General features: G+C 44.6%; 1 protein-coding gene across 3 annotated transcripts in view; it reads left to right on the top strand.

The window, feature by feature from the left end:
- CFAP58 (cilia and flagella associated protein 58) overlaps window positions 1–15774 on the top strand; it is a 76422-nt gene extending 60648 nt beyond the window's left edge. Inside the window, exons 17-19 of one of the 3 annotated variants that reach the window (XM_040437793.1) lie at window positions 1007–1140; window positions 8419–8556; window positions 15415–15525. In XM_040437793.1, the coding sequence (XP_040293727.1) occupies window positions 1007–1140; window positions 8419–8536 (252 nt within the window). In that variant the 3' untranslated portion in view covers window positions 8537–8556; window positions 15415–15525. Of the gene's footprint in view, window positions 1–1006; window positions 1141–8418; window positions 8598–15414 lie in introns of those variants that run through there. The other 2 variants (XM_040437794.1, XM_040437792.1) reach the window with 2 other exon arrangements.
- The last annotated feature ends 8850 nt before the right edge of the window (window positions 15775–24624 follow it).

Genomic DNA, 24624 nt, shown 5'->3' with positions numbered 1-24624 from the left:
GTGTAATGGTAACGCCCCCGTTGCTCCTAGAGGCTCATTTGCATATATTAATACCTCATTCAGCAATGAGGACACATATGAACATGGGAACAACACAGACGTCTTCAGCTGCCGAGTGCACATGTAACAGGTCAGCCGGTGTCATAGGGACAGATCTGAGATGCCCTTTAAGCCTCATTCACACGTCCGTGCTGAAATCCGTGAGCAGGTGGTCAGTGATGCATCCATGAAGGATCCGTGTGGGGTCCGTGTGTCCGTTTTTTTGCTGTCCATGTTGCATCCGTGTTTCACTGACCCTGCACAGCGGAAAAAATTATTTTCAAAGCATCTCTTCCTAATCATACGTGAAACACAGATACAACAGGGATGGCGTCCGTGGTTTTCATGGACCTATAGACTATAATGGACGTGATGGATCCGTGAACACGGACAAAATACAGCATGCATCCGTGCTCAAAACACGGACCCACGGACCGCGTCTGAATACACACCTTAAAATGAATGGGGACGTGTGCTGTCCGTGGAACACTGACGCGTGAATGAGGCTTTAATCGGTGGCAGCAGGATTCTGAATGCAGCTTTGGATTTGGTTGCAGGATATGCTTGTGCTGTAACTGCAGGTCAGGTCAAGAAAAGAAGCAAATAATCTGTATATTTTTGGGTCCGACCCTTAGTGCCCCCCCCCATCGGCTAATTGCATAGGGCAGCAAGTGCCGCATCCCATTCATTGTTCATTGTTTACCATGCATAGCGCCAGGTATTGTAGTGGCCGTGCCTGGTATTACAGCTTCCTGAATGGCACTGAGCGCCAATATCAGACATAGCGATCAGCTGATTGGTGGAAGTGGCAGGAGTCGGACCCCAAGTGATCTGGTATTGATAGCTTATCCTAGAGGCGGTCCGATAACCCCTTCAAGATCTGGTTTATTTAGTTGGGGTGATACGTTGCATTTGGTCCATCTGCCAGCACCCATAGGCTAACCATGTCTTCTATGCCTCCTTCTAGGCGCTGTCGTCAGAATTAAACATGTACGAGTCCCAGAGCCAGGAATATAAGTACGAGGTCGAGAGACTGGCCAATGAACTGCAGAACGTAAAGAAAAAGTACCTGACACAGAAGCGGAAGGAGCAGCAGGCCAGGTACCGGAGAGAAAAGCCGCCCCCCCCCGGGAGACGTAGATATTACTCAACGCAGCTCACTCTGCTTCCAGATTATCAAATATTCTGGATTATCAAACATCTGTAGAAAAAAAATTCCAATTCTCCTTTACATAAGTACAGGTCCATCGGCGGGTAGCAGGTTAAAGGGACGGGCTGCCGAGGGGCATAATGATCTAAGCTCTCCGCAGCCGCGCGCCGGGAAAGTAATATTTAGCATCTGCTGGTTATTTTTTCCTTTTTTTAAAAAATTTAATTACATTTTTTTTTTTTTAAAGTCCAACGTTTTGGAGTCCAATTGAAAAGTGAAGGAAAATGCTGACACCTCGGCACGACGTGAAGTTCTCGCTTTCTTTCTGTAGGAGAACATCACTCAAAAACATTAGCGCTATTCCTGCACAAAGGCAGCAGATGTTGCTCGACTCCCCGCGAGGCTTTTCTCGTGTGCGGCTCTTAAGGTTCTTCTCAATACTAATAGCCGATTACTTATGTTCTTGCTGAGTATAGGTGCAGGGAAAAGAGGCTCCAAACTTCTGCAGATTAACCCTGTCCTGGACTGCGCTAGGGTTGCCTTTTATAGAAAGGATGGCCCCAAATTTTAGGCTCTGGCATGAAAGGTGGGATCTGGCATCAATGGACCTTCTGTAGAAGATACGTTCTACAAATGATGGGTGGAGTAGTAAGATTAAGAAAGATTGACTGGACTCAGCACGCTACAGGATCTGGAGAACAGAGGAGAGACCTCCACATCAAGTCTTAGGACCCAGGCAGAGTTTAAGGGGATACGGTAGAGCTTAGATTTTGTAGCCTCTACTTTCCTGACCCTTAACTGTTTAATTGCCGACTGATTTTCTCCTGTTTTCACTGTTCTTTCTGTGTCTCTTGTCCATTCTCCTGTGCCTTGTCCCTTTAGTCTTTTCTTGCAATTCCTCCCTTCCCTTCCCCCTTATTCCTGCATATTCTCCTCCATCCTTCTTTTGTGCCTTCTCCCTTCCCATATCCTGTCTTATTTCCTTTTCCCCTGCTTCCTTTCCTTGTTCCTACTTCCTTTTCTTCTCCCTTTCCCTTTTCTGTGACCCTTCTCCTCTCCCATATCCCATCTTCTTTTCCACCCCTTCTTCCTCTCCTTGTAACTACTTCCTTCCCTTCTCTGTACCCTTGCACCTTTCTCTTTTTCATGACCCTTCTCCCTTTCCTTTCCCCCTTTCCTTTTTCATGCTCCTTCCTGTCCTTGTCCCTGCTTTCTTCTTCTGCCCCCTCCCTTATCCCATCTTCTTTTCTGTGGCCCTTTTCCATGCTCCTTCTTCCTTCCCTACTTCCTTCCCTTCTCTGTACCCTTGCACCTTTCTCTTTTTCATGACCCTTCTCCCTTTCCTTTCCCCCTTTCCTTTTTCATGCTCCTTCCTGTCCTTGTCCCTGCTTTCTTCTTCTGCCCCCTCCCTTATCCCATCTTCTTTTCTGTGGCCCTTTTCCATGCTCCTTCTTCCTTCCCTACTTCCTTCCCTTCTCTGTACCCTTGCACCTTTCTCTTTTTCATGACCCTTCTCCCTTTCCTTTCCCCCTTTCCTTTTTCATGCTCCTTCCTGTCCTTGTCCCTACTTTCTTCTTCTGCCCCCTCTTCCTTCCCTTATCGCATCTTCTTTTCTGTGGCCCTTTTCCATGCTCCTTCTTCCTTCCCTACTTCCTTCCCTTCTCTTGCTCTGTCCTCTTTTCTGTTTCCTTTCACTTCTCCGTGACTCTTCTACCTTCCCTTGTCCCCCTCGTCTTTCCCTTACAACTCCTCTCACCCCTCCTTCCTTTTTTTTGCCCCTTTTCCCTTCCCTTATCCTTTCTTCTTTTCATGGTCCTCCTCCCTTCCCTTTAGGGCCCGTTCACACATTCAGGTTTTGACAGATTTCCATGTCTATTCTGATGACAGTCTCCATTCAGGGTATGTGATTGTGGTTTTTGTAATCTCATTCACATGGAAAAAATTTGCGCAAAATATGGCCCTTTCCAAAGGAAACAAAAAATCATGCAGATACTGTAGCAAATACGTGTGGGATTTCCCTACTGCATATCCTGCTCATGTGAACATGCCCTTATCTTGTTGCTCATCCCTTCTCTTGACCATTTCCCTGTCTCTCGCCCTTTCCCCCTTCTAAATATAGAGTTTGAGGGACATAGGTAAATGTGCAACTCACCACCAAATTTCCAAGTTTCAAGTCTTAGGCCCCTTTCACACGGGCGAGTATTCCGCGCGGGTGCAATGCGTGAGGTGAACGCATTGCACCCGCACTGAATCCAGACCCATTCATTTCTATGGGGCTGTGCACACGAGCGGTGATTTATACGCATCACTTGTGCGTTGCGTGAAAATCGCAGCAAGCTCTATATTGTGCGTTTTTCACGCAACGCAGGCCCCATAGAAGTGAATGGGGCTGCGTGAAAATCGCAAGCATCCACAAGCAAGTGCGGATGCGGTGCGATTTTCACGCACGGTTGCTAGGAGACGATCGGGATGGGGACCCGATAATTATTATTTTCCCTTATAACATGGTTATAAGGGAAAATAATAGCATTCTGAATACAGAATGTTTAGTAAAATAGGGCTGGAGGGGTTAAAAAAATAAAAATAAAAATTTAACTCACCTTAATCCACTTGTTCGCGCAGCCAGCATCTCTTCTGTCTTCATCTGTGAGGAAAAGGACCTGTGGTGACGTGACGTCACATGGTCCATCACATGATCTTTTACCATGGTGATGGATCATGTGACGAACCATGTGATGAGCGCAGTCACGTCACCACAGGTCCTTTTCCTGTGCACAGCAAAGATGAAGACAGAAGAGAAGCCGGGCAGCGCGAACAAGTGGATTAAGGTGAGTTAAATTATTTTTTTATTTTTTTTAACCCCTCCAGCCCTATTGTACTATGCATTCTGTATTCAGAATGCTATTATTTTCCCTTATAACCATGTTATAAGGGCAAATAATACAATCTACACAACACCTAACCCAAACCCGAACTTCTGTGAACAAGTTCAGGTCTGGGTACAAAACATGCGCGATTTTTCTCATGCGCGTGCAAAGCGCATTAAAATGTTTTGCACTCGTGCGGAAAAATCGCGCATTTTCCCGCGACGCACCCGCATCTTATCCGGGCCAAAAACATGATGCCCGTGTGAAAGAGGCCTTAGAAGCGTCCATACAAGTGGGGAGCCGACAAGTATTGTAATAATGTGACTTGGGGTCAATCAGAATATCAATCCGACGGGCAGAACGTGACAAGGACTACATCAAAGGAAGATCTTCAATGCCAAACTCTGCCCCAGGACAGAATGTGCAGGACTTTGCCTTCAAGATTTCACGAGAAGTGGCTCTAAGCCTTAATATTATGTGAAGAACTAACGAACCAAGACCGGGGACTGGTAGGAGAGAGAAAAAGAGTAAAATGCGTTCTGTAGGAACCTGCAAGGCATGTGGGCCTGAAAAAATGTAGCAAATAACACAAAGTAAAATAAGAGCTCCGGCTAAAGCCATCCATACACGTTCAGTGGGGAAGAGGATAAGCGTTTGCAAAACAGCATTTATCCATATGTGAACAAAGCATTCAACGGGTAAAATCCAAATATGACTGATGCCCCCAATGTGGAGCATTCTGCAATATGCTTCTACCAGGAAGATTCCCGACTCATGCATGCTGCCGGTTCCTTAGACACAATTGCAGCGGTAAATGAATGAAGAGCTGTTGGATTCGCCAGTCTTTGCTCAGCTGTAGCAGTAAAGCATCGGCTTACAAGAAAACGATAGGATTATTAGCAGAGATTAATCAACCCGGAGAAGGCAAATTGTTAATTATGTGATCACAGTCTGGGGCGGCAGGCTTCAGATGTATTCACAGGAAGCACAGCTAGTGAAGATGCTGGAGAGATCCATAAAACAATACAATGCTGTGTCTGAGCACCATGATACAATAGTCAAGGGCTAGGACGCCTGACAAGGGGCGGTATAGAAAATCAGTGCCGCTGCAAGAAAATGTGGCACAAAACTGCTGAACACCAGGCTCTTGAGGTACCCAACAGATGGACAAGGACCAAGACACCAGAAAGTTGGGCATCAAATGATTGGACCTCAAGGAAGAAGGCTTCAGATGATTGTATAGCATAGGTTGGTCAGTGACCACCATCAGGGGCTAGGGTCCCAAGTCAGTAGACACCAGAGGTTCTGAACCAAACAAGTGAACATAAATGATGAGGGTATTGAGTCTCTGGACTCCAGAAATTGAGACCCCTGAATCACTGGACGAGCATAGCAAGTCTGCATATACCAAACATTGGGAAGCCAAATGGCTGAATCTTAAGGACTAAGGGGGTCGTTTACAAACAGATATACGCCACTTTTTGGCCTATATCTGTCGCAGATTGTGGCACAAAGGTTATTTGCACCGCAATCAGCGACTTTTCCCTGCTCATTTTGTACGCATGGTCTAAATTTACCCCAGCAAAGGAGTTGGTGTAGGTTTAGACAGGCGGTGGATACACCAAAGTTACAGTACAGACCAAAAGTTTGGACACACCTTCTCATTCAAAGAGTTTTCTTTATTTTCATGACTATGAAGGCATCAAGACTATGAATTAACACATGTGGAATTATATACATAACAAACAAGTGTGAAACAACTGAAAATATGTCATATTCTAGGTTCTTCAAAGTAGCCACCTTTTGCTTTGATTACTGCTTTGCACACTCTTGGCATTCTCTTGATGAGCTTCAAGAGGTAGTCCCCTGAAATGGTCTTCCAACAGTCTTGAAGGAGTTCCCAGAGATGCTTAGCACTTGTTGGCCCTTTTGCCTTCACTCTGCGGTCCAGCTCACCCCAAACCATCTCGATTGGGTTCAGGTCCGGTGACCTGGAGGCCAGGTCATCTGGCGCAGCACCCCATCACTCTCCTTCATGGTCAAATAGCCCTTACTTTCTAAGTTTTCCCAATTTTTCGGCTGACTGACTGACTTTCATTTCTTAAAGTAATGATGGCCACTCGTTTTTCTTTACTTAGCTGCTTTTTTCTTGCTATAATACAAATTCTAACAGTCTATTCAGTAGGACTATCAGCTGTGTATCCACCTGACTTCTCCTCAACGCAACTGATGGTCCCAACCCCATTTATAAGGCAAGAAATCCCACTTATTAAACCTGACAGGGCACACCTGTGAAGTGAAAACCATTTCAGGGGACTACCTCTTGAAGCTCATCAAGAGAATGCCAAGAGTGTGCAAAGCAGTAATCAAAGCAAAAGGTGGCTACTTTGAAGAACCTAGAATATGACATATTTTCAGTTGTTTCACACTTGTTTGTTATGTATATAATTCCACATGTGTTAATTCATAGTTTTGATTCCTTCATAGTCATGAAAATAAAGAAAACTCTTTGAATGAGAAGGTGTGTCCAAACTTTTGGTCTGTACTGTATGTAGAGACCGGCGCCTCTACATAGATTCAACGCATCCACTGCCTGCTAAAGGGGTATTAAGACTGGCGTCACTAAGTCTAAGTCTCCTTATCATTGAATAACAGAGAATGGGATGCCAAAGGACCAGCTCCACTGGTTAGGGTACCAGGTCACTATACACCAGAAGTCCAGACCCAAACAACTGAACATAAATGATGAGAAACTGAGTCTCTGGATTCCAGAAACTGTGAGACCAGATGTCAGGAGTACAAGGAGAGGCATACTAACTCTCTGGAGACCAGAAAATGGGACACCAAAGGACAGGACCTCAAGGACTAGCTCTCTGGACACCAGAGCTTGGCACAATAAGATACATTTCTGGAGACCGGAGAAGAGAACAGCAAATAACCAAATATATAGAAATAGTCACCAGGTCCCTAGAATAGGACTCCAAGGGGACATTAATTAACAGATTTGCACCACAATAGTGGCAGATTTAAGTAGCAGATTTTGTCAAACGGCGCTTTTCCCCGCTTATACCACTGTTCCAAAGTCCTGCTCATTTATCATTTTCCACGCTGTTTTTTTGCATGGAAAATGGCCTAAATCTACACCAGCAAAGGAGCTGGTGTAGATTTAAGTCTGTCGCATGACCTGCACGACCTGCTGGAGGAAGCACCCAACAACTGGACATGGAGCTAGGGTAGGATGGAATACAACACTTTCTGACTTTGGCCTCAAGGGCTAGTGCACCAAGTCTCTGGACACCAAATGACTGGAGGCCAGAGACTTGGTATCCGAATTTTTGAGGTATAGTTTGTTTCCCTCGTTTATTGGTGTCCTTGAGGTGCAGAGCGTGAAACACCAAACACTGAGCATCAGAGACTGGGAAACCAATTGACTGAGGAGATACTTAGCATGTAGGTGTCCGGTATCCTAATCTCAGTCATGTCCCTGAATATGAGAGAATACATGACAGGGACTCAAGGACTACTGCACCATCTGTGGATACCTCAGAACAAGACACCTAATGACTGGCGGTGGCCAGATACCTGGGAAACCAATTGCTTATGCCTCAAGGACGATGATACCACGTATCTACCGACCAGACCTGGGATCCTGGCCTTTGAGGTACAGAGAATGGGACTCCAAATGATCAGATATAACATACTAGGGGTAGGTCATCAAACCAGTAGACCTACCTCAGAGGAATCAGCACTTTGCCTGGGAGGGATTGTCCTTGGACACTGAATGAGCCTTCCCCACCACTGTGACTGTGCGCCATGCAAACGTCACTAGTAATACACCTTTCTTAAACCTGGCAGCGTCCTCAAAGGAGAAAAGGAGCAGCCTCAGAAGTTGTCCTTAGTGAGTCACTGACTACACCGCAACGCATCAAAGGGGAGTCTACTTTACACAAGCCATTTTCAAATGCCCTATTAGAGCATTTGGAGATGGGGGAAAAAAATAACACTCGCCTGCTTTGGTCGCCCTGGTTCCTGCTGTGTGTCTCCGTCTCCAGGGCTTCTGTTTCCCTGCCTGTCCGGAAGTTTAATGTGCTGACTCCCTGAATGTCACCACTGCTGGCCGATCAGTGGCCACTACTTGTCCGATGCAGGAAGTCAGCACGTCCCCCTTCTAGACATGCAAGGACTGAAAATGGCGGTGTCTGAGATGCACCACAAGAACTGAGACGACCAGAGCAGCAGGGTATTTTCCCTACACGCACGCACCGTCCCCGGCCAACCCCAGACATCCCCTTTAATATTGTGTTTTCTGTAACGTCTCCTACGTCTGCGCTGATGTTTATGTGCTTTTGTTACTCTGTATAGGGAGAAGGAAAGAAGCATGGCGGACACAGACACGCAATATATGCAGCAGCGATCCGATGTGCCCCGTTTTACAGGAGGCGGATTTCCCTTAAGCCACGCCCCAAATATTACAGCCTAATGAACACCTGTCCTTATAGTGTATGTAACCTGGTCTCTTAATAAATGTGTATCTGAAGTTGTCTCACTTTGTGGTGTATTAGCGGTTTTGTATTAAAACATATTAAAGGGGATTTCTGGCTCCATTAAAGGAGGTTATCCCACAAATCAAGCTTGTATAAAAAGGCCATTAGCTGCTATTTTCTGCTACATCGGCCTCTCTGTGTCCCCTTCAGCCCCACCACTGATCTTTGCTGTTGTGGGCGGCAGTGTGTTCCCCCCCCCCTCCACCCATTTCTCTGTTCTCTGCCTACTACTTTCCAAAATCCTATTGCAAGGGCTCAACACATCTAATTTATCAAGAGGCACATCTATGGCCCTCCGTGTGCCAGAAACTAAAATCTATGCCGGTGTAGATTTGAGCTATAATTTATTTCAGTTTATTGTTTTAAATTATAGCAAATTTGCCGAACAGCCCCACCCTCTTCCTCCCGCTTTTTCAGTTGTGAGCACAATGTAAAAGCACAAGAAGTCGTGAATTTTTTGCACAAAAATGGCATACACCAAAATCCGAGGCTTTTTAATGCTACAAAAATGATGAAAATCAATATATTCCCCCTCTATGACTTTTAATCCCTCCTGCTCCACATTATCACCAGTTAGTCTCCTTCTCATTCTGACAGCTGTACGTGTAGTTCCAAAAGTTCCCAGTCAGAGTGGCAGCTGTACATTCCCAGTCAGTCTTCTTCTCCCTCTAGTAGTTGAAAATATAGTGTGCAGTACATTCCCAGTCAGTCTTCTTCTCCCTCTGGTAGTTGAAAATATAGTGTGCAGTATGTTCCCAGTCAGTCTTCTTCTCCCTCTGGTAGTTGAAAATATAGTGTGCAGTACATTCCCAGTCAGTCTTCTTCTCCCTCTGGTAGTTGAAAATATAGTGTGCAGTATGTTCCCAGTCAGTCTTCTTCTCCCTCTGGTAGTTGAAAATATAGTGTGCAGTACGTTCCCAGTCAGTCGTCTTCTCCCTCTGGTAGTTGAAAATATAGTGTGCAGTATGTTCCCAGTCAGTCGTCTTCTCCCTCTGGTAGTTGAAAATATAGTGTGCAGTATGTTCCCAGTCAGTCGTCTTCTCCCTCTGGTAGTTGAAAATATAGTGTGCAGTATGTTCCCAGTCAGTCTTCTTCTCCCTCTAGTAGTTGAAAATATAGTGTGCAGTACATTCCCAGTCAGTCTTCTTCTCCCTCTGGTAGTTGAAAATATAGTGTGCAGTATGTTCCCAGTCAGTCTTCTTCTCCCTCTGGTAGTTGAAAATATAGTGTGCAGTACATTCCCAGTCAGTTGTCTTCTCCCTCTGGTAGTTGAAAATATAGTGTGCAGTATGTTCCCAGTCAGTCTTCTTCTCCCTCTAGTAGTTAAAAAAAAAAAGTGTGCCGTACATTCCCAGTCAGTCGTCTTCTCCCTCTGGTAGTTGAAAATATAGTGTGCAGTATGTTCCCAGTCAGTCTTCTTCTCCCTCTGGTAGTTGAAAATATAGTGTGCAGTACATTCCCAGTCAGCCGTCTTCTCCCTCTGGTAGTTGAAAATATAGTGTGCAGTACGTTCCCAGTCAGTCTTCTTCTCCCTCTGGTAGTTGAAAATATAGTGTGCAGTATGTTCCCAGTCAGTCGTCTTCTCCCTCTGGTAGTTGAAAATATAGTGTGCAGTATGTTCCCAGTCAGTCTTCTTCTCCCTCTAGTAGTTGAAAATATAGTGTGCAGTACATTCCCAGTCAGTCGTCTTCTCCCTCTGGTAGTTGAAAATATAGTGTGCAGTATGTTCCCAGTCAGTCTTCTTCTCCCTCTGGTAGTTGAAAATATAGTGTGCAGTACGTTCCCAGTCAGTCGTCTTCTCCCTCTGGTAGTTGAAAATATAGTGTGCAGTATGTTCCCAGTCAGTCGTCTTCTCCCTCTGGTAGTTGAAAATATAGTGTGCAGTATGTTCCCAGTCAGTCGTCTTCTCCCTCTGGTAGTTGAAAATATAGTGTGCAGTATGTTCCCAGTCAGTCTTCTTCTCCCTCTAGTAGTTGAAAATATAGTGTGCAGTACATTCCCAGTCAGTCGTCTTCTCCCTCTGGTAGTTGAAAATATAGTGTGCAGTATGTTCCCAGTCAGTCTTCTTCTCCCTCTGGTAGTTGAAAATATAGTGTGCAGTACGTTCCTAGTCAGTCTTCTTCTCCCTCTGGTAGTTGAAATTATAGTGTGCAGTACGTTTCCAGTCAGTCTTCTTCTCCCTCTGGTAGTTGAAAATATAGTGTGCAGTACATTCCCAGTCAGTCTTCTTCTCCCTCTGGTAGTTGAAATTATAGTGTGCAGTACGTTTCCAGTCAGTCTTCTTCTCCCTCTGGTAGTTGAAAATATAGTGTGCAGTACGTTTCCAGTCAGTCTTCTTCTCCCTCTGGTAGTTGAAAATATAGTGTGCAGTACGTTTCCAGTCAGTCTTCTTCTCCCTCTGGTAGTTGAAAATATAGTGTGCAGTACGTTTCCAGTCAGTCTTCTTCTCCCTCTGGTAGTTGAAAATATAGTGTGCAGTACGTTTCCAGTCAGTCTTCTTCTCCCTCTGGTAGTTGAAAATATAGTGTGCAGTACGTTCCCAGTCAGTCTTCTTCTCCCTCTGGTAGTTGAAAATATAGTGTGCAGTATGTTTCCAGTCAGTCTTCTTCTCCCTCTGGTAGTTGAAAATATAGTGTGCAGTACGTTCCCAGTCAGTCTTCTTCTCCCTCCGGTAGTTGAAAATATAGTGTGCAGTACGTTTCCAGTCAGTCTTCTTCTCCCTCTGGTAGTTGAAAATATAGTGTGCAGTACGTTTCCAGTCAGTCTTCTTCTCCCTCTGGTAGTTGAAAATATAGTGTGCAGTACATTCCCTGTCAGTCTTCCTTTACCCTGTGGCAGTTGTTAATATAGGCCCCAGAAAATTTCCATTCAAACTCCACCCACTCTGGCAGCTATAAATTTAGGCCACAGTGTTTTACCAGTTATTTTCCTCCCTCCTCTGGCAACTATAGATACAGTTTCCAGTAAGTTATCCAATCAGTCTCCTCCTTCCTCTGGCAGCTGTAAATATTAGTCCCCAGTAAGTTCCCAGTTACCCTCCGTCCCCCTTTGGCAGCTATAAATATAGTTCCCATTTATTTTCCTTCACCTCTGGCAGCCATACATATTTATTCCCCTGAAGATGGTTAGACAGTAACTGGACTATAGAGTCTGGAGCAGTGTGTCCGGCTTTGCCGTATGTTGCAGGACTACTCATCCTTCCTGACAAGTAGCATAGAAGCACTTTGTACAGGCTGCCAGTGAACAGAGGATCAATAGACCTGGCTGTAGGAAGAGAGACTGAGCATGTGTGACCAACAGCATTCAGCTCATTAGGTGGAGGTGCACATTGCTATACACCTTGAACACCAGGTGGCGCCATACTATGCAGGTAAATGTAACTGTTTACTGAATCATTTTGTAATGCATGTGAATGGTAAATATGGTTTTCATGATTTTGGTGAACTAATGGGGGATGGAAGGTGGTCCATCCATAGACTGTCTGTTCAGGAGGAGCGGGCACGTCTGTATGTCTGTGCATTACATAAACAGCCCATTGCTTACACGTTCTGTGTTGCTAGTGAAGACAGTAACTGCCTGCAGCCAAATCTGCTGCTTCCACCGGCAGGCCAAGTGGTCACATGGACACAAGATGACATTCCTGCAAGTGAGCCAGGACTTCTGCCTATGGATATTTAGAGTTTCACAGATGTTGCAGAGCTGAGCTTGTCAGGTGTATCATTGCTGTGTTTGTCTTTTGGCACAAGGTGATATCACTATGTTCACAATTCATTTTTTGTATACAGACAGATCTTGGCTTGCCAGAAGGACACTGTTTTGCATAGGCTTAATGTAGTTCAAAAGTGAGGGAAAGTAGGGGGGTGCAGCTGCAGCTTCTTAATCAGCTTTTCAGTGAGATCGCTTCAGAGAGAGAGGAGGGGGATGCAGCTGCAGCTTCTTAATCAGCTTTTAAGTGAGTTGGCTTCAGAGGGAGAGGAGGGGGATGCAGCTGCAGCTTCTTAATCAGCTTTTCAGTGAGTTGGCTTCAGAGGGAGAGGAGGGGGATGCAGCTGCAGCTTTTTAATCAGCTTTTCAGTGAGTTGGCTTCAGAGGGAGAGGAGGGGGATGCAGCTGCAGCTTCTTAATCAGCTTTTCAGTGAGTTGGCTTCAGAGGGAGAGGAGGGGGGTGCAGCTGCAGCTTCTTAATCAGCTTTTCAGTGAGATGGCTTCAGAGAGGGAGAGGAGGGGGATGCAGCTGCAGCTTCTTAATCAGCTTTTCAGTGAGATGGCTTCAGAGAGGGAGAGGAGGGGGATGCAGCTGCAGCTTCTTAATCAGCTTTTCAGTGAGTTGGCTTCAGAGGGAGAGGAGGGGGATGCAGCTGCAGCTTCTTAATCAGCTTTTCAGTGAGATGGCTTCAGAGAGGGAGAGGAGGGGGATGCAGCTGCAGCTTCTTAATCAGCTTTTCAGTGAGATGGCTTCAGAGAGGGAGAGGAGGGGGATGCAGCTGCAGCTTCTTAATCAGCTTTTCAGTGAGATGGCTTCAGAGGGAGAGGAGGGATATTTAGAGTTTCACAGATGTTGCAGAGCTGAGCTTGTCAGGTGTATCATTGCTGTGTTTGTCTTTTGGCACAAGGTGATATCACTATGTTCACAATTCATTTTTTGTATACAGACAGATCTTGGCTTGCCAGAAGGACACTGTTTTGCATAGGCTTAATGTAGTTCAAAAGTGAGGGAAAGTAGGGGGGTGCAGCTGCAGCTTCTTAATCAGCTTTTCAGTGAGATCGCTTCAGAGAGAGAGGAGGGGGATGCAGCTGCAGCTTCTTAATCAGCTTTTCAGTGAGTTGGCTTCAGAGGGAGAGGAGGGGGATGCAGCTGCAGCTTCTTAATCAGCTTTTCAGTGAGTTGGCTTCAGAGGGAGAGGAGGGGGGTGCAGCTGCAGCTTCTTAATCAGCTTTTCAGTGAGATGGCTTCAGAGAGGGAGAGGAGGGGGATGCAGCTGCAGCTTCTTAATCAGCTTTTCAGTGAGATGGCTTCAGAGAGGGAGAGGAGGGGGATGCAGCTGCAGCTTCTTAATCAGCTTTTCAGTGAGTTGGCTTCAGAGGGAGAGGAGGGGGATGCAGCTGCAGCTTCTTAATCAGCTTTTCAGTGAGATGGCTTCAGAGAGGGAGAGGAGGGGGATGCAGCTGCAGCTTCTTAATCAGCTTTTCAGTGAGATGGCTTCAGAGGGAGAGGAGGGGGATGCAGCTGCAGCTTCTTAATCAGCTTTTCAGTGAGATGGCTTCAGAGGGAGAGGAGGGGGATGCAGCTGCAGCTTCTTAATCAGCTTTTCAGTGAGATGGCTTCAGAGGGAGAGGAGGGGGATGCAGCTGCAGCTTCTTAATCAGCTTTTCAGTGAGATGGCTTCAGAGAGGGAGAGGAGGGGGATGCAGCTGCAGCTTCTTAATCAGCTTTTCAGTGAGATGGCTTCAGAGGGAGAGGAGGGGGATGCAGCTGCAGCTTCTTAATCAGCTTTTTAGTGAGATGGCTTCAGAGGGAGAGGAGGGGGATGCAGCTGCAGCTTCTTAATCAGCTTTTTAGTGAGATGGCTTCAGAGAGGGAGAGAAGGGGGATGCAGCTGCAGCTTCTTAAACAGCTTTTCAGTGAGATGGCTTCAGAGAAGGAGAGGAGGGGGATGCAGCTGCAGCTTCTTAATCAGCTTTTCAGTGAGATGGCTTCAGAGAGGGAGAGGAGGGGGATGCAGCTGCAGCTTCTTAATCAGCTTTTCAGTGAGATGGCTTCAGAGGGAGAGGAGGGGGATGCAGCTGCAGCTTCTTAATCAGCTTTTCAGTGAGATGGCTTCAGAGAGGGAGAGGAGTGGGATGCAGCTGCAGCTTCTTAATCAGCTTTTCAGTGAGATGGCTTCAGAGGGAGAGGAGGGGGATGCAGCTGCAGCTTCTTAATCAGCTTTTTAGTGAGATGGCTTCAGAGGGAGAGGAGGGGGATGCAGCTGCAGCTTCTTAATCAGCTTTTTAGTGAGATGGCTTCAGAGGGAGAGGAGGGGGATGCAGCTGCAGCTTTTTAATCAGCTTTTTAGTGAGTTGGCTTCAGAGGGAGAGGACGGGGATGCAGCTGCAGCTTCTTAATCAGCTTTTCAGTGAGATGGCTTCAGAGGGAGAGGAGGGGGATGCAGCTGCAGCTTCTTAATCAGCTTTTCAGTGAGATGGCTTCAGAGAGGGAGAGGAGGGGGATGCAGTTGCAGCTTCTTAATCAGCTTTTCAGTGAGATGGCTTCAGAGGGAGAGGAGGGGGATGCAGCTGCAGCTTTTTAATCAGCTTTTTAGTGAGTTGGCTTCAGAGGGAGAGGAGGGGGATGCAGCTGCAGCTTCTTAATCAGCTTTTCAGTGAGATGGCTTCAGAGGGAGATGAGGGGGATGCAGCTGCAGTTTTTTAATCAGATTTTCAGTGAGATCGCTTCAGAGAGAGAGGAGGGGGATGCAGCTGCAGCTTCTTAATCAGCTTTTGAGTTAGATGGCTTCAGAGGGAGAGGAGGGGGATGCAGCTGCAGTTTTTTAATCAGATTTTCAGTGAGATCGCTTCAGAGAGAGAGGAGGGGGATGCAGCTGCAGCTTCTTAATCAGCTTTTGAGTTAGATGGCTTCAGAGGGAGAGGAGGGGGATGCAGCTGCAGTTTCTCTACCTGAGGTTGTGTACTATCAAAGGGGAGGGGGAGAAAAGACTGAAAATCGACAGATAGTACACTTTTCTGGCTCCCTACATCCACAGATGCTTGAAAAAGTAAAATTGAATGCATCCTTTGATTCCTGAATTGTGTCGTTAAATATATTTTGTTCTAGATTTATCCATGAAGATATCTTAAGGCCCGGGGATGAGTTCTCATGTTCACCACTGTATGCAGAGAGTAATATCACCTCAAGACATCTGCAATGTGCGCTGCTCGGCTGAGATCTAAACGAGGACGACCGCTTCGTTGTGAGGCTGGAGCTGTGCCGTCCAGACAGATAAACATAAAGCGCTTGTAGCAATCGTGGATACATAGTGTCAGCCTGAAATTACATGAGCGGTGTACACCATTTCCTGAGATAAACTCTGCGATACTCTGCAATTTGACTGAAATGGTGTATGAGCAGCAGGTGATTCCATCTGAAGAGGACAAGAGCTCAGAGCTCGCAAGATTGCTCACCATAAACACAATATCTATTCCTTTTGTTTTACTCCTGCAACCAATAAATGACTTCCAAATAAAGATCTGGAAACTACTTAACCAGCTGTACTTATATAGATATATACAGGAGATGCCCAGGTTATACCAGCATGCTCCATATCACTATATACAAGATGCATAACTTATAACAGCTGTACATATATAATTATATACAGGAGATGCCCAGGTTATACCAGCATGCTCCATATCACTATATACAAGAAGATGTATAACTTATACCAGCTGTACATATAAATTATATACAGGAGATGCCCAGGTTATACCAGCATGGTCCATATCACTATATACAAGAAGATGTATAACTTATACCAGCTGTACATATATAATTATATACAGGAGATGCCCAGGTTATACCAGCTGTACATATATAATTATATACAGGAGATGCCCAGGTTATACCAGCATGCTCCATCTCACTATATACAAGTAGATGTATAACTTATACCAGCTGTACATATATAATTATATACAGGAGATGCCCAGGTTATACCAGCATGCTCCATGTCACTATATACAAGAAGATGTATAACTTATACCAGCTGTACATATATAATTATATACAGAAGATACCCAGGTTATACCAGCATGGTCCATATCACTATATACAGGAAGATGTATAACTTATACCAGCTGTACATATATAATTATATATAGGAGATGCCCAGGTTATACCAGCTGTACATATATAATTATATACAGGAGATGCCCAGGTTATACCAGCATGCTCCATGTCACTATATACAAGAAGATGTATAACTTATACCAGCTGTACATATATAATTATATACAGAAGATACCCAGGTTATACCAGCATGGTCCATATCACTATATACAGGAAGATGTATAACTTATACCAGCTGTACATATAAATTATATACAGGAGATGCCCAGGTTATACCAGCATGGTCCATATCACTATACACAAGAAGATGTATAACTTATACCAGCTGTACATATATAATTATATACAGGAGATACCCAGGTTATACCAGCATGCTCTATATCACTATATACAAGAAGATGTATAACTTATACCAGCTGTACATATATAATTATATACAGGAGATACCCAGGTTATACCAGCATGGTCCATATCACTGTATACAAGAAGATGTATAACTTATACCAGCTATACATATATAATTATATACAGGAGATACCCAGGTTATACCAGCATGGTCCATATCACTATATACAAGAAGATGTATAACTTATACCAGCTGTACATATATAATTATATACAGGAGATGCCCAGGTTATACCAGCATGGTCCATATCCCTATATACAAGAAGATGTATAACTTATACCAGCTGTACATATACAATTATATACAGGAGATGCCCAGGTTATACCAGCATGCTCCATATCCCTATATACAAGAAGATGTATAACTTATACCAGCTGTACATATATAATTATATACAGGAGATGCCCAGGTTATACCAGCATGCTCCATATCCCTATATACAAGAAGATGTATAACTTATACCAGCTGTACATATATAATTATATACAGGCGATACCCAGGTTATACCAGCATGCTCCATGTCACTATATACAAGAAGATGTATAACTTATACCAGCTGTACATATATAATTATATACAGAAGATACCCAGGTTATACCAGCATGGTCCATATCACTATATACAGGAAGATGTATAACTTATACCAGCTGTACATATATAATTATATACAGGAGATGCCCAGGTTATACCAGCTGTACATATATAATTATATACAGGAGATGCCCAGGTTATACCAGCATGCTCCATGTCACTATATACAAGAAGATGTATAACTTATACCAGCTGTACATATATAATTATATACAGGAGATACCCAGGTTATACCAGCATGGTCCATATCACTATATACAAGAAGATGTATAACTTATACCAGCTATACATATATAATTATATACAGGAGATACCCAGGTTATACCAGCATGGTCCATATCATTATATACAAGAGGATGTATAACTTATACCAGCTGTACATCTATAATTATATACAGGAGATACCCAGGTTATACCAGCATGGTCCATATCACTATATACAAGAAGACGTATAACTTATACCAGCTGTACATATGTAATTATATACAGGAGATACCCAGGTTATACCAGCATGGTCCATATCACTATATACAAGAAGATGTATAACTTATACCAGCTGTACATATATAATTATATACAGAAGATACCCAGGTTATACCAGCATGGTCCATATCACTATATACAGGAAGATGTATAACTTATACCAGCTGTACATATATAATTATATACAGGAGATGCCCAGGTTATACCAGCTGTACATATATAATTATATACAGGAGATGCCCAGGTTATACCAGCATGCTCCATGTCACTATATACAAGAAGATGTATAACTTATACCAGCTGTACATATATAATTATATACAGGAGATGCCCAGGTTATACCAGCATGCTCCATGTCACTATATACAAGAAGATGTATAACTTATACCAGCTGTACATATATAATTATATACAGAAGATACCCAGGTTATACCAGCATGGTCCATATCACTATATACAGGAAGATGTATAACTTATACCAGCTGTACATATAAATTATATACAGGAGATGCCCAGGTTATACCAGCATGGTCCATATCACTATACACAAGAAGATGTATAACTTATACCAGCTGTACATATATAATTATATACAGGAGATACCCAGGTTATACCAGCATGCTCTATATCACTATATACAAGAAGATGTATAACTTATACCAGCTGTACATATATAATTATATACAGGAGATACCCAGGTTATACCAGCATGGTCCATATCACTGTATACAAGAAGATGTATAACTTATACCAGCTATACATATATAATTATATACAGGAGATACCCAGGTTATACCAGCATGGTCCATATCACTATATACAAGAAGATGTATAACTTATACCAGCTATACATATATAATTATATACAGGAGATACCCAGGTTATACCAGCATGGTCCATATCATTATATACAAGAGGATGTATAACTTATACCAGCTGTACATCTATAATTATATACAGGAGATACCCAGGTTATACCAGCATGGTCCATATCACTATATACAAGAAGACGTATAACTTATACCAGCTGTACATATGTAATTATATACAGGAGATACCCAGGTTATACCAGCATGGTCCATATCACTATATACAAGAAGATGTATAACTTATACCAGCTGTACATATATAATTATATACAGGAGATGCCCAGGTTATACCAGCATGGTCCATATCACTATATACAAGAAGATGTATAACTTATTCCAGCTGTACATATATAATTATATTCAAGAGATACCCAGGTTATACCAGCATGCTCCATATCACTATATACAAGATGATGTATAACATATACCAGCTGTACATATATAATTATATACAGGAGATGCCCAGGTTATACCAGCATGGTCCATATCACTATATACAAGAAGATGTATAACTTATACCAGCTGTACATATATAATTATATTCAAGAGATACCCAGGTTATACCAGCATGCTCCATATCACTATATACAAGAAGATGTATAACTTATACCAGCTGTACATATATAATTATATACAGGGGATACCCAGGTTATACCAGCATGGTCCATATCACTATATACAAGAAGATGCATAACTTATACCAGCTGTATATATATAATTATATACAGGAGATGCCCAGGTTATACCAGCATGGTCCATATCACTATATACAAGAAGATGTATAACTTATACCAGGCGTACAAATATAATTATATACAGGAGATACCCAGGTTATACCAGCATGGTCCATATCACTATATACAAGAAGATGTATAACTTATACCAGCGGTACATATATAATTATATACAGGAGATACCCAGGTTATACCAGCATGCTCCATGTCACTATATACAAGAAGATGTATAACTTATACCAGCTGTACATATATAATTATATACAGGAGATACCCAGGTTATACCAGCATGCTCCATGTCACTATATACAAGAAGATGTATAACTTATACCAGCTGTACATATATAATTATATACAGGAGATGCCCAGGTTATACCAGCATGGTCCATATCACTATATACAAGAAGATGTATAACTTATACCAGGCGTACAAATATAATTATATACAGGAGATACCCAGGTTATACCAGCATGGTCCATATCACTATATACAAGAAGATGTATAACTTATACCAGGCGTACAAATATAATTATATACAGGAGATACCCAGGTTATACCAGCATTCTCCATATCACTATATACAAGAAGATGTATAACTTATACCAGCTGTACATATATAATTATATACAGGAGATGCCCAGGTTATACCAGCATGCTCCATATCACTATATACGAGAAGATGTATAACTTATACCAGCTGTACATATATAGATATATACAGGAGATACCCAGGTTATACCAGCATGGTCCATATCACTATATACAAGAAGATGTATAACTTATACCAGCTGTACATATATAATTATATACAGGAGATACCCAGGTTATACCAGCATGCTCCATATCACTATATACAAGAAGATGTATAACTTATACCAGCTGTACATATATAATTATATACAGGAGATACCCAGGTTATACCAGCATGCTCCATATCACTATATACAAGAAGATGTATAACTTATACCAGCTGTACATATATAATTATATACAGGAGATGCCCAAGTTATACCAGCATGCTCCATATCACTATATACAAGAAGATGTATAACTTATACCAGCTGTACATATATAATTATATACAGGAGATACCCAGGTTATACCAGCATGCTCCATGTCACTATATACAAGAAGATGTACAACTTATACCAGCTGTACATATATAATTATATACAGGAGATGCCCAAGTTATACCAGCATGCTCCATGTCACTATATACAAGAAGATGTATAACTTATACCAGCTGTACATATATAATTATATACAGGAGATGCCCAGGTTATACCAGCATGGTCCATATAACTATATACAAGAAGATGTATAACTTATACCAGCTGTACATATATAATTATATACAGGAGATACCCAGGTTATACCAGCATGCTCCATATCACTATATACAAGAAGATGTATAACTTATACCAGCTGTACATATATAATTATATACAGGAGATGCCCAGGTTATACCAGCATGCTCCATATAACTATATACAAGAAGATGTATAACTTATACCAGCTGTACATATATAATTATATACAGGAGATGCCCAGGTTATACCAGCATGGTCCATATCACTATATACAAGAAGATGTATAACTTATACCAGCTGTACATATCCAGCAGGCTGAATTCAGCCTGCTTTTGTGGGAGGGGCGTAGGAGGCTTCTTAAGCCCCGCCTCCCAGCACATGTGGTGCGCATCCTCTCTCGCCTGACGTTTTGGGTAGGAGGAGTTGCACCTTCATTGCTCCAGGCATCATTTCCGGCCTTTCCCGCAGCCTGCACGCGCCGCGATCCTGCACGCCAGAACTCGCGGCCTTCAAGGGTAAGTTCTCCCCTCCTCCCCTGGTTCCGTCCCCCCCGACCCGCCACCAGTACCTCCGCACGCGCTGCCGATGCACGGGGATTATCCTCCTCTCCTGCCGCTGCCGGGGGATTCGCGCTCTGGCCGTCATGCGTTCCTCCCCCGCTGCAGTGAGCCGGAAGCCGGCAGGAGCTGCCTACCGCTCGTCTCCTGCCGCGCTTCCAGCGTCGGTAGTGATTACCTCACGCCCCGCATTGACATGCTTAGCCTAAGGTGGCAGAGTGGGGGACGCGCACTGCTGCAGAAGGGAAGAGAGGCGCTGACACCCGTATTTACCAATCACTGTTATCTGCTCACCGCCGCAAACCTGGGCGCCTGGCGGTCAGTGGAATCCAGCAAGAGACCGAGAAACGATCATACTTGGTATTGGGTTCTACTGCGCCACCGCCGACAGGTTGGGGCGGCTCTGAGCTGTTATACCAGGCACAGCCACTACGGTTCGCATGGCGCTCTGCCTGGTATACAAGACCACAGCTGTGGCACATTTTATCTGTGGCTCCGCAGGGGTGCAGCCCATCACCCATCTGATTTTAATGTGTTGTTTTAAAAAAAAAAATACGGTTAGCCCCCACCAGCCCACCTGCGGCCCTCTGTGGTTACAACACAAACCCCAGCATGCCCTGACACAGTCAACTGGGTAGACAGAACCTAATTCACTATACAATGCTCAAGATCTCTGCTTGCTGTCAGTAAATGGGAACATTCTTAGTCATGTCATGACCTGGCCACTGGGTATTCACCGTAGCAACCAGAATGTTACATCACGCCATACAGGATTCACGTCCCAGTCACACAATGCAGCTAAAGACATAAGGGGCAGACTAGGGGCTCATTCACACGACCATACGTCCAACTCTCATACTCACAAACAAGTCCATGGGGGGACAATACATGTAAACAGGGCCCTGCATTGATCGTCCTCATGATAGGCACCATACCTGGATGCCTGCAGCGGGCCAGTTCTGTTGGAGTAGCAGCCGCCACATGCACGTTGAATTCGGCACACAAGGTCTTTTAAAGCTAGCCCACTTTACTCCTGACCGCTAGGTAGGGCCTGGCATCTTCACGCCACATTTCCTCCCATCCTCGCATGTCGGGTCCCACCCGCCTGATACGCTCAGGTTCCCAAACGTCTTTCTGTGTCCTGTCAACTTCTGTCGTCTTCTCCTGTCCGCTAGGTACGCCCTGGCTTCTTCACACCACATTCCTCTCATCCTTGCATGGCGGGTCCCACCCACCTGATACGCTCAGGTTCCCCATCCCCGCCTGATTTTGTCGGGGGTCTTTCACTCCTCTTGTTGCTCCAGGTACGCCCTGGATACCCTCCTTTCCATATGCCGTTTCCTTTGTCTCTATTCTCCTGGGTTTTGTCCCTCTCTTTTACCTTTTCCTCGGGTCACGCAATCCATGTCTTTCCATGCTTGGTGCGCCCCGCACCAATCATTCTCACACGAACCAGGTACGCCCTGGTCTCCTTCCTGCTAGGTGTCACACTCTTCTTCCATGTTCATTCTTCTGCCACCTGGCTTGGTACACCCAGGCCTCACGTCTCTCAAGGCAGTCTTCCTCACCAGGTATGCCCTGGACTGTTCCTTGTCCTTGTCTACATGTATCCTGCCCCGGTCATTCCCAGGTTACCCAGGATCGCTCTGGTACACGTTTTACTCAGCAGACCCCTTGTTGCTATTCTTTCCGTCAGTCATAATGGTTCATGGTCGCCCGTGCACCATTACCCCGTTCATTCTGCCGTTTTCGCCCGTTCCACGCATCCCCCATACCGAGCCCGCTTCCGCAGCAATCAATACGTTTCGTTCCTGGCATCAGTATTGTCATATCCCACGAACATCTGGTCGCTTTCCAGTCACGGTTCATGAAGTCAACATGTACGGTCTTGTTCTTTTAGGTGCTAAGCTAACCCGCGGGTACCCGTAAGAGTTTAATCATCTTCTTCCAGGTAAGTAGAAAGCACGATTCGATATTTCGGCCTCCCGGCATAGCCAATCGTGGCAACATATACCGTTCTTTTCAGGTGAAGTCCCCTTAGTCTCGGCGCAAGCAGCTCTGGTAAATTCAGGTAAGTCGACAGTCGCACGCCTAGCAGGGGGACCAACGCATCCCTAGGTCACCAGCTAGGTCAAGACCCCCTACCTCGCTACGCGCATTTTCTCCGGCAGCACCGCCAGCGCCCATCCTACGTTTATCCCCCACCAGCTTCCATTATGTCCCTTTATTTTTTCAGCTCACCTTGTCTCACGTATTCGACTGGGAGGACGCTTTGTCAACTGTAGAGTCCGCATTTTAGGAGCGAGCAAGCCTCTCATCCTACCGGACTTGGACAATCCCTAAGATGATTGCCGTGCTAAAAAAGCAAGGGATACACCATTCGGCCACAGCCCGTAAGGCCGAACTGTATCGCCTGTTGTTTCCCGAGCCGTCCCACGGAGCAAGTCTCTATGTCTACCATCCAGTTGTCCCTTACGCAACTACACGCCACCATTAACAATCTGTCCAGTTCCATCTGCGACATCAACACCAGACAGTTGAAAGTAGGGATGAGTCACCTCCCGCTCCCATCAATTCCACTCCAGGTCCTTCCACTTCCCGGCCTTCTTCCCCAGGTAGGTTTTCCGGGGTCCCCGAGATCGCTCCCTCCTTTTTTGTTCCAGAGAACTTGCGCAAAGATATACTGTCAGGCAAGGACATCAACTTAGCAGTGGTCCTCATTTCTACCCATGACACCGTGGAAAACCGGCGATGTGTCTGTGGTACTGAAGTCCAAAGACACTCGCCTTAACAAATGCTCTCTATCCCAGAGTTCGTGCTTGCATTCAGCCTGTATCGGGACCACATCGGGACCACATCATCATCATCAGAAGGGAGGAGTTTGACACATACCTGTACAGGGTCACGGAGCTTGGGTATAAATACGGAGGATTCGCCTACTACGACTACCATAGGCCATTCTCGGCGAAGGCAGCCACCGCCCTCGCCCAGTTTCAGCATGTCACTAACTGGGCATCCTTAGATATGGAGCTTTTCTGTAGACATTTTGCCGGACTTAGATCCCCGTATTGCTCTAACTGCCAGTCAGTGCTGCACGCTTCCGACTGGTGCCCCAACTCACATGTCACTTCCCAGGCCAAACAGCAGCCCAGCACCTCAGCTTCCCAAAAGCCAGGTCCGCTCCTGGACAAATTAGGTCGGCCCATAGTATTCCTGGGGAAAAATCAGTTGTGCAATAATTATAATTC

The sequence above is a fragment of the Bufo bufo genome, chromosome 6 (assembly GCF_905171765.1).
Source record: "Bufo bufo chromosome 6, aBufBuf1.1, whole genome shotgun sequence".
Taxonomy (NCBI): domain Eukaryota; kingdom Metazoa; phylum Chordata; class Amphibia; order Anura; family Bufonidae; genus Bufo; species Bufo bufo.
Note: the sequence above shows the minus strand (reverse complement) of the source record. Positions and strands in the feature narration are given on the sequence as shown.